Below are 11,558 nucleotides of genomic sequence, written 5' to 3' on the forward strand. Positions count from 1 at the left end.
CTCTGGGAAGCCGCCTGTGCTTCGCCGGCGCCTGGGCACCGAGGGCTTCTCCTCCTTTGGTATGGGCGGGATTTGTTGTGCTTGAAGCAACCGTAGCGTGAAAGACTGCTAGGTCTAGTCCGTTTTTTAAAGCTTCCAACTTTTTAAGTGGTGATTTGGTTCATTTTAATACAAGCCCTCATTTTTTTGTCTTCTTTTAAGTGTTAAGATCGATCATATTTAACTGTTTGTCTAAACAAAATGCCTGCTGGGTTTTTTCTTTTTAAGTAGGCCCTATTCCTGCCTGCCTGTGAAGCAGACTCCCTGTGGGTGAGCCTGTGTGCAAAAAGTCTTTTTTTGACCGGTAGTGAAAATTTCTTATCGTGCCGGTGGTTGCTTCCCTGTCAGCTTTCTTTGTGAACACTGCAGGTTGGTGCATACACATTCACTTGCTTTCTGTTTTTGTTAGTCCTCAAGCTCCAGGGATGAGGCTCTAAGGGACAAACGCACCCGGATCCTGTCACGCGGGCTGCCGAAACAGAAGCCCATAGAAGGAGTTAAGCAGGTGGTGGTCTTGGCTTCTGGAAAAGGGGGAGTTGGAAAATCAACAACAGCAGGTAAGACTTTTTTTTTATTGTTTACTTTACACATTTGGTAATATATCGTAAGGAATATTTGGACACTTGTGTTGTTGTCTTGTAATTGAGTCCCACTAATGCAGCCCTTCACCTCTGTCAAGTCCTATTGCAGTCCTTGAGAATCTGTGTGGGTACAGAGGTCTTGGCTTTAAATGAGGTGCAAAATCGAGCAGACAGCTTTGAAATAATATCTTTGTAATAGTTCAGTGCTGTCTTGGGACAGCCTGCTTGCTTAGGAGACAATGTAAGATGAGGTGGGGGGGATCATATGGCGGTGCAGTGATGCTGTTCCTCCTTCCCTAGTGCTCCTTTGTGCCATGTCAGCAGTCATGTGCTCTGTAAGGGATACTGATATTTAGAAGGTTTCAGAATCAGTTCTCTTTCCAACTTTCTCAACTACTTGTATAGGCATTTCATAAACAAAAGGTGAAACAAAGCCTTGTTTAAATACTTCGGTTGTTTTTTGTTGTTGTTGTTTTGCTTTGCCTAGTACAGTGTTAAACTAACTGTTTGTTTCTTCTACTTCCTATCTTTTTCCTGTCAAGTTGCTGTCTTTTACCAGTGTTCTGCTGTATTTACTTCATCTGGCCAAAGTAATGTTTTTGGTGGTTTTTTTTTTGGTGTGGGGTGTTTTTGTTTTGGTTTGGTTTTGTCTCTCCTGTCTCCTCTTTTGCATTAGAAAGACGAATATTGTAGAAAATTGATCCTGTCATGACAGGAGTTCAAGCTGTGGTCTTGAAAGAAGGGAAGTTTCTAAAATTTACTGGCACTCTTACTGTTTTTAGTTACGGAAAATTAATGGCTGGTGTTCTTGCTCGCATTTGTTAATCCTGCAGTTTGAGGAAAATAAAACTACTGATACTACCAACTACTTTGGCCTTAAGACATTTTTAGCAATGATTAATGGGCTAAGATTTTTTTATTATTTTTCAGGAGAGCTGATACATTTGACCACATGTTGACTTCATCTCAGTCATATTAACTCTATTTTATTTTTTTTTTCTGTCGCATGCTTTTATTCTGCATGTAGAATGTCTTGTTATTGAAACTTACCCTTCCAAGGCAGAGGCCAAAATCCATCTGTTCGCCTGACCAGCCCAGACACAGGTCTGAGCTTTGGCAAAGGCGATAATAGTGGTTGTTCATGGTTCTTTTCCAGGATCAATGTCATGTTTTTTCATTCTGGGCCTTCTCTACGTCTTAGAATATGCTGATAAATAGTCATAAACTGGTTATTCTATTTCTAAATTTCATTTACATTGATATGTAAGTATTGAAAGTTATCTTTCAGAGAGAATTCATCTTGGTTATCTATAGGTATTTTATTGATGATTTAGATAACCACGTCACAAATGCAGACACACTCAGCTGGCTCTGTACGTGTCTGATTTTGGGTGAAGAAGTTTTATTTGTATTGTTAGCTCAGTGGTCTGAGAATTCAGCTGTGCAATTCCTGGGGCCATTTTGGATTTGGAAGTTACAAAGTCCAAACTAATAAAACTTCCCAGAACTGTACTGATTTCAAAAAGGCTAACTCGTATCTCCCTGTGCATCGTTCTTGATACTGGTTGGCTGATTTAGCATGGGCAGAGATACCATGGTGACTTTTCTTGGACCCTGTTGTAAAGTTTAAAAAAAAAAAATAAAAAAAAAAAAAAAGTTTTATTCAACTTACGGAATGTATCTGCCCTGTTCTCCTGCATTCCTGGTTATGGGAACTTACTAGTTAGGGTCAACATGAATGTTTAGGATCAGGTTAGGTCCTATGCTGCATTTCTATGCCCTCTCGCAACTGATGGTAGTACAAAGACAACGGAGTGCAAGGATCAGCTGGGATCCAACAGAAACATGAAATGTGCATCTAGAAAACTCAAGGTTTTTCCCTCTATATTATTCTCACTGTCTCCCTTTTTTCCCTTCAGTAGTCAGATATCCTTTACTGAAGAAGCATTGTGGATCATACTTTAATTTTCACACATGATAATTATGTAGGAAGAAGACAGATGTATAAAGTGGTTTTAAGAAAGTGTGTGGGGTAACTCGCTGCTTCCTTTGTGCCTCTTCAGACATGAGCTACAGTTGATTTTATTTTTTTTTTCTTAATTTATCATTGGTTTGCTTGTTTTTTTCTCCTTCTCTGTGGTTTGTAGATTGGCCTCCAAGCTTCAGAGGATCAATTTTCCTGTGATTGATTCAGGGAATGGCTAATCAAGCATCTGTTTAAATAGCAAACTGAAGAATAAAATCTATATGCTTTATCAGCTTAGGAGTAAACAGAGGCTGTGTGCTTCTTAGGGAGCACTGTACAATTTTTCTTGTTAACCTCCTCACCATTTTGTTTAAAGGAACTTGCCTTTCTCAATACTAAATTCTTTAAGCTGGGAATCTCGCTCACCAGCTTTTTCTGAGTACCTTCATACTCTCCTAGTAGAATAAGGCTGATCTTTCTTAAAGCTTATCTTTCTTAAAAAGGCACTGTGGACTGACATACAGCAATGTGTAAAGAAAGCAAAAGATGTTACCCAAGAGAGAGTTTTGTGTGGTGGGTTTTTTCCATGTTTTTTTTCTTTCCTTTTGAAACATGTTACTGCTTTGGATTATAGCAGTCACTGTTGGTTATCTGAAGCTTCTGGGAGGTCTTCCAACATAATTGAAGCTGGTGGGCAATTAAAAGATACCATTTCTTGCATGTGCTTTTTAGTTATGGGAGTTAAGTATTGATGGAAATGTAAAAGCTGTTAAACAAAGTCACAATCTTTTTAATTACTTCATCCTGTTTTTGTGTTTCTTTAATTGTTACAGAGGCTTTCAGGGTAGATGAGACTTTGTTTTATGACGTAAAAATCAAGTGAAAAGCATGCATTGCACCTTCTTCCAGGAAATATTAATATTTAATACGTCACAAGAAATCAGAAAGAGGGGTATGATCATCCTTCCAGTCACTGTACTTTAATAGTGGAGGTCAATACTTACCTAATCCCTAGTTTTAAGAAAGTTTACTGGAGACTGTGGTGAAGGTTGCCTATGGTAGGGTTATTTTAGTTTTATAGTCCGCTCCTCAAAAGTCAGGTACCTCAAAAGTTTTTTTCTTAATGTTCTCCTTTGGCAAAATACTTAGATTGTATTTTTATTTTGCGGTGTCCTCTAGAAACTCAGAGTTTGGAAGTTTTTGCAGGTTAGCTTGAGTACTGAAATGTGGGTGCTGCTGCCACTTAAACTAGTAATATTGCAGAGGTGCAAGAAGCTTAAGAACTGAGATGATGAATGCAATTATTAAGTGTGTGATGCATTTATATGATATGTTAGTAATTCTAATTTTCTCAATATTTAGGAATTAAGTTTTATTGCACTTAATCTTTTTTTTTTCCCCTTTCTTGCAGTAAATATAGCCCTCGCCCTAGCAGCAAATGATTCGGTAGGTGAACATCTAATTATCAGCCTTCATGTGAAACAAATGTGTGTCATAAATAAAATGGTTACTGCTGGGGGCAGTCACATACATTGAATCTAAGTATTTACTCTGACAGTTAATTTCTTTATTTGTTTTTCATGGACTTTTGAGTTTTTATTAATTTGTTTACATTTTATCAGTACCATGTATGACTTAGTAGCTCTCATACTTCATCTGAGTTTGGCTGTGTCCTTTCCCTTGTGTGTCTCTTGAGTTCAACTGCAGTTCTGCAAGGATGTGTAGACATAGTAGAGGATGTTTTTGCAGGTTGGAGACATGTAATAAATAATTAAATTCTATCACTTCAGAGCACTGACTTGGAAAAAATATGAGCAAGTGCTGGATGATGTCCAAAACATTTTTTTATATCTCTAAAGATTTACTTTTTATGGAGAAATTAATGTGCAAAAATATATATAAACAGCCGAGGGAAAAAAAGGAGTTATGTATCTTCCCTAAAGCTTGGAAATACCTTTTTTTTTTTTTTTTTTTGGGTGACAGAATATCATTGCCCAGTTTGGCATTGCTTGAACTGTTACTTGGACTATAAATAGACAGTGGGAACTGTTCAAGTGTGAAAACAACAGGTCTTAGTTATGTCCACCTGCTGCTATAAACTGGGGGTAGTTCCATTGTAGATATTTATTGCCACAGAGGTAAGCTCAGAAGCAAACTTCACTTCTGTGTAAGAGCGTATAATGCAGGTTTTGTAGTCATAAAGCATTAATTAAATACAAAATGTCCTCAAGTACTTTAATTTGGTAAACGTAGAATCTTTTTCTTGTTGTAAAAGAAAACAACAGGTAGGAGGAGTGAGGTTTACATGCAATCTCCACACTTCTTTTAGGAATTCTGTAAAAGATGAAAAAAATTTCCATACACTCAGTCATACTTGATAAAAGGAGTGTGTTTAGAGCTGTTATATGAAATATGTACTGTTTGTAATGGCATCTGATATTTCACAGTTTTTAATTCTGTGTTTTAAATAGGCTGCTGGAGTAATTTGATTTCAGAAAAAAAATCTTGAAAAGCATAACTGAATGGTTCCTTCTAATTAACTTTAAAACATGGCATTTGCTGTAATACTTTTACAAAATGAATGCAGTCCTGCAATGTGATCTGTTTTGTGGCATGGTCATGGAGTAGCTCCATGGAAACCATGTCAACTAACTGCACATAACTTTCTGTACCAGCTTAGGTGTTTTTTGCGTTGTGCCTGATATTTTTCAAACATGCAGTTTTGTGCATTGTTTAAATTTATATTTACATAAAAGCATCCCTTAGTAATTCTGACATACACAAGTTTTTGGGATTATGCCCTTTGTTAGGAGTTAAACATCTGGCTTTAAACATAATAATGTGATACACCACTTCAGTAGCCCATTAAAACGCTTATAGAACACACAAATAAGAGAGACCATAGTCTAGAATGATGGAAGAGGTTGTTGCTGGAGTTACTTGGAAAATCAGCACCTGAGAAATACCTTTAAAAGAAATTGAGCTAAACAAGGTAAATTAGGATGCTCTAGTAATTTCTGATATTATGATTATGTGCTGGTGTAAAATTGGAGGCCAGCATCTGGTGGATGTTTATCAATGAGGAGCAGCTGCAATTGATGAAATAGCTGTGACTTGCATGAACTAATGGTCACAATTTAGCAAGCTGATGCTGTGGCAAAATTGTGCATCAATGTAGTTACAGGTTAGAAAATATGAAATTCAGGTGGATTGAATAAATGCAATTCTAGCTGTTTGTTCATGCATTAATATCTTTTTAATTAAAGATAATGATGGCATGTAATGTTTATGTTTAACCTTTGGGTTTGAGTTTGCTGGTATGTTCATTTGTGTACTCTGGTTGATTTCAGTTCACTAGTTTTGTGAGTCAAGGTTATGAAATGAATATCTCTGACCTTGATCTAGGCTGGGATGGTCCAGTGCTCTGAACTGTAGGGATCATTGTAATGTTCAGTTTTGTTATGGTGAAATAAATAAGGAGGTTGTTTTCCAGAGTCCATTGGTGCCTCTTGCTGAAGTTTATAGTGAATGTCTTTGAGCTCTGATATGCAGCAATGGACCTCATCATTTTACTTTTAATAACTACTGGTTGTGCATCACCTTCCCATGATTACCCTTCCCTTCGTTGCTATTGTAAGTTCATCTCTTTCTGAGGAAGCAGTAATGATTCTGTTAGTAGATCAGAGCTTCAGCAGCCTCCTGCAACTTCATTGCAGTCCTTATGTCTCTTATAAGCAAAATACAGATTTATAGAAACTGATGCTTGAACTTGATGTACTGTTTAAAGGAGGAAAGAAAGAACTCCTGAAGAAAAATAGGTCACCATGACAATAAAGGTCTGACCTTCCTTCATTAGATACAGTCTGCTTCTGTTACAAGTTCAATGTTTGTAACTAGATTTTCAAAGCAAGTAGTATGCTGGAACTAAATCACTTCAAAAAATCATTTTGTCTTCTGATCTTTCAAATGTTTTTTTTCTGAGATTATACAGGTCTCGGACTATTTAGAAAACTGTTTTCTGGTGAGGGAGGTCCACAGATCTGAAGATGCTTTCAGAGGAGATTGGGTTAGAGTATATTCATGCTGCTTTCAGTAACAGCTGTGACATCTTATTATTGTTTGATAATGTCATAAGCTGGAAGAGGAATAACAGTAAAAACATAAAGGAATATTTTGTCCTCTTGATAAAAGAAAGTTTCCTTCCATTTTCGCTTAAAACTCTACTTTCTGTAGTTAAACAAAACCAAAACTCCACTGTTTCTATAGATACTTTTTTTTTTTTAACTATGGAAGCTTTTTCAGTTACTAGTGGTGGTCTGAAATATTAAGGCATTGACAGAGCCTTGGACATTGTCATTGGCACACAGTGTCGTTGGCAGAGCTGGGATTAGAATTCAGGAGTTCCAAGTCTTGCATGCTGGTGCTCAGTCTGTTTGGCATATTTTTACCTCATGGATACAGAGTAAATAATTCAAGACAGGATTTCATTTAGATGCCTAGATACCACATCCAAGACAAAGTAGGTTTTGTGGGTTGTTGGTTGTTGGTGTGTGTGTTTTTTTTTTGTTTTTTTTTTGTTTTTTTTTTTTTTTTTTTTATGCAAAGCAGGGCAGCCCCCTGATCCTTTCTGGAATATTAAGCTTTTGGTACCCTGGGTTACCTGTTGTAGATGGATTAGTGAAGAATTGTATAAGCTCTTGTGCGTGTTCCAAGACCTATAAATCTATACCGTGTTCTTTTTGTCTTAAGAAATAACTTACAGTTTTACCCTTGTGTCCTATTTTTAATTGCTTGCTTAGTTTGACCGTGGATTCTTTTCGTTCTTTTGATGTACCAACAGTCAGTTGTACTCCCCTGGGAGCACTTGGGAAGAATTTTTGTGTTTTGTGCCAGGACGATTCATATTCAGGCTAGAACGACTACGAAAGCTGCCTGGCCAGAGACGATGTATTATAGTAGCAACAAGTTGAATTAATAGATGGCAGCAATAATAGGATAGAGATTGCTCGTTTATGAACAGAGTATTTTAGTGAGCAAACACCAGCTGTGCATGACTAAGGATGGCACAAATCCAGTTGGGAGGCTGCATGCTTGTGCTGTCACTATGAGGCAAGCTCCCCAGTCAGATTTCCTTTGACTCTCCTTTGCAGGAAGATCTAAATTTTTTCACTATGGGATGAAACGGTTTTTGTATTTTGAAGGACAAAGGAGCAAGAAGTAAAACCATATGGAACAAATTAGCATGTAAGCATAAGCAAGTGGCTTCTGCTTGCAGTAGTAGGGGCACATGATTAAAGGCATCAGTTTTAACTATTCCAGCCTATCTCTGTGTCAGGGGATTACTGGGTCAAGCAGATCAGGACCAAAATTTGAAAAAAATCAAGGGTGGTTTTATCTCGGGGAGTGGCCTTTGTTTTCCCAAGCAAACCCACTGGTTGTTGAGCAATGTAGTATTTTCAATATAAGACCATCAATGTTTCTGTACTGGGGAAGGTGGCCGGCAGGGGAGTGCTGAGGGGTGCGCAGAGCTCTTCTCCCCTGTTGTATTGCATTGAACCTCGGGCTGTAAAAGGCCAAACACATTGTCTTGTAATGGAAATAAAGCTGGGGTAACTTGATGATTAGCTAAATGAAAAACACTTATTCAAACAATATCGCAGTCAAAATGTCACAGTGCAGATTATTATTATTTTTTTTTTAAAAGCAGAAAACTCATGTGACATCTGCCTGTTATACACATCCACAAGTAAGAGGTCTCTCACAAACACATAGTAAATTATAGCATAGAAATTACGTAGTTACAAGCAGAGTCTTCATGTGAATAAGCTGTTGTGATAATAAAATTAGTTTTAATGACTTCAAAATGTTATTTAATGAAACAACACAGATAAATCTTCAGACTACTCAAAGTCCACCCAGCCTGTGTTCTTTGCATTCCAGCTTTATTTCGAATATTTGGCTCATGTAATTAAACTGTTTGTCTACAGGATAATATTTGACTTGTTGCACTAACAGATGACTTCACAATGTATATACATTTCTTTGTGGTAAGGAAAAAATTCTGTGTGGGGAAAACAAACAAATCTAGAAGAATTAAGACAGTAATGGGGTCCTTTATGAATAATTATAGCATGAAGGCAAGTTTTGACCTGTTTTGTCCTCCTCCCATGCAGCTTTACTAGTTATTAGGGTTTGATTTCTAGGCATCTTTACCTTCATTGCGTAGAGAATCAGAAGACTTTAATTGCTATAGATAAGGTGTTCATGCTTGTTTCTCAATGCTAAAAAGTGTCAGTAAAGCTGGAGATGCCAGTTGGAATTCATTTGGGTTATCTTGCAATGACAGCTCAGCTTCTTGATCAGCTGACAAAATAAGAGAATAAAACTTTAAAAATCTTACTGTTTTTCAAGTAAAAATGAGTGCAATTAAAAATGTTTTTAAACTTAGGCTACTTAAAATTTTTCTTTTAAGCAAATGACTATATGCTTCATTTGAGGAAAATAAAATTTTTTACTGTTTGGTTTTGTTTTTAAGTATTGCATATGGAGTTAATTACCTGCATCCTGAGTCTTGAAGCCATTGAAAGCCTAGTGCAGATGTCAGAGAGAGACTGATGTGAAAGGTGGAGTATATTTATAATAATTCGGAATGCTGTGAAAACAGTGAGGCATTTTGTAGAAATGTAGTAATGTTTGGGATTCTGTTTTGGATTTTGGTAATTTATTTTTAAAATGCTGCTGTATTGAACTTTTGTTTTTATCAGTAGGATACATAATGTGCAAGAAGGCCAAATAAAGTTGAATTCCTGGTATCTGATTATTTAGAAATCTGACTAGGAGCTCTACTGCAGACTATTATGGAAAAGAGTGCCAGAAAAGCTCTGCAGCTGACAGAAAATTAAAAGACCTTCATATGAAGGAGAAGGGCTTTTAAACCAGTAGAAGAGTGAGTGTTTAAAAAAAATAATTTGCATTTCTAGGATAGAGAGTGAGAAAACTGCAGTGCTACTTTTTTGGCTTTAATCCAATTAACAGCTAGGCACTTAAATAGTGTGCAGTTGAAAGAGTTAGAGAATTAGAGATTAAAAGATGGCTTTTCAGTATGTCAGTATGTCAAATGAGAAATCCAGAGCCTATCCTGATTTTAAGTTCCCTTTTGTCCTTTGTGTTGCTGCTTGCAGTTTGGAATTAGCTCTAAGTCTATAATGACATTAAAAGGTTAAATTGAGGGTCCTGGTGGTGGATTTTTAAAGCACCAGCTTTAAAAATAACTGTCACCTTCACTGAGCAAAGGTGGAATTTCTGTCTTTGGAATGGGCTGCAGCTGCTGAATATTGGGAGTGCTTCTAATGTGGGGAATCCTTCACCGTATAGAACGATGACAGCTCATTAACCTGTGCCTCTGTGCCTCTGTCCCTCCCAAGCTGAACACCAGGGAATTCTGGTGGTTTGCAGATTTTACTTCAAAGTGAAATATCATCTACTAACGTCCAGTGGGGATACATATGCCCTACCAAGTATGGAAAAAAAGTCTTAGAAAAGATGAGCAAAAATGACATTAATGCTGGCAAAGAGTCTCTGGATGTTTAGCAGTAACATGGGCTATGTTGATTAACAGCTATTCATAGCATCTTTTTGTGAGTGAATTCCCCCCTCCCCTTCCTCCCCCTTCTTCTTTCTCTCTGTTGGCATGAAGTCTTTTATCAGGCTTGTTCCTTGGAAGAAATCAATGAACATCACAAGATTCTCCACTGAACACAGAAGCATGTGTGGAGGGGTTCTCTGTGATATATCACTAGAACCGGTTGCATTTAGTTGAATAATCTGTTACTAGAAAATGTAATTGATTTCATAGTTAATTTTACCTGAAAGACAAAAAAGGGAACCTACATGAAGTCTGAGAGACTAAACAACTCTTAACTGTCTGCTAAAATAGTTAATAGGAGGAAAGATACGGATCATTTTATCATTAGCATGGACCTATGCCATCTGTACAAGGACCATGTGTAGTAAAACTCACCTGCCTAAGAGAACAAATGTAATGGCAATTGAATGATTTTGAATCTGTGTAACAAAAAGCAAAGGAGGCAAAATTTACTGGATTTTGACAAATATATAGAGGGACTGTGTCTAATATGGCCTTCAACAACTGTATTTTAATTCTTTCCCTCAAAAGGATTTATTACAACTAAGTTCAGAGCTTGGAAGTCATTAATTCAGAGTACAGCTATCTTGCAGATCGCTGTTGCTCACAAGGCAGTGGCCAAGTTCAAAGGCTAAACTGAACTTTAATTAAGTTGAGAATCCTGCCAGGGAAGTTAAAGGAAAAGATCTTTTTAGTGGGGTTATCTACGCCTGTAATTTGTACACTGCACAAAATGAAGCTGTAGGGATCTTTCAGGGATATATGCAAGAATATCTTCTTTATCTATTGATGTAGCATTTGGTTTTCTTGTAAATACAGACCCTATACCTGGTGATCGTGAAAACTTATTTTCATTTCTTAATGTAGGTGAGAGAAGTTTTTAAATTGGAATGTAAACTTTACTGTATTTATTCTGGGGTAAGAGATGCAGTGATTATATAGATGTATCTTATGCTGAATATGTGTCAGAAATCTTTAGACACGTCTAATTGGGCAAATTAATACCTTGCTGAGAAGATGATGTAAAAAGTGGTGAAGTAAAAAGGATGATGTAGTCAATGATGTAAAAGCAGAAGATGAAGAGAAGTTATAGTTCTTTACCGCAGCCCTTTATCCTGTAAAAAAAAAAAAAAGGTTTTTTTGGTGGTCTTGAGCTCACATCATCGGATGAGACCATGGCAGCTGGCATCAGCACTGCAGAAAGAGCAAATCCTAGCAGTAGTTAGCTTGTGCTAGAGAACACTTAGCTAGGGAGGATGGAACCTTAAAAGCATTGACAAGAAGGTAAATATGAACATCTGTGAGTGTTTAAGTATGCTTCCTGCTG

At 37.0% G+C, this 11,558-nt stretch overlaps 1 protein-coding gene across 1 annotated transcript in view; it reads left to right on the top strand.

Annotated features, from left to right (window-relative positions):
- Positions 1-448: 448 nt before the first annotated feature.
- The window catches only part of NUBPL (nucleotide binding protein-like), a gene marked incomplete at its 5' end in the record, with an annotated part of 85,945 nt that continues 74,835 nt past the window's right edge, over positions 449-11,558 (top strand). The window contains 2 exons of the mRNA XM_010287731.1: positions 449-596; positions 3,998-4,032. Coding sequence (XP_010286033.1) covers positions 449-596; positions 3,998-4,032 — 183 coding nt within the window. The remainder of the gene's footprint in view (positions 597-3,997; positions 4,033-11,558) is intronic.

The sequence above is a fragment of the Phaethon lepturus genome, unplaced genomic scaffold (genome assembly GCF_000687285.1).
Source record: "Phaethon lepturus isolate BGI_N335 unplaced genomic scaffold, ASM68728v1 scaffold16355, whole genome shotgun sequence".
NCBI classification, from domain to species: domain Eukaryota; kingdom Metazoa; phylum Chordata; class Aves; order Phaethontiformes; family Phaethontidae; genus Phaethon; species Phaethon lepturus.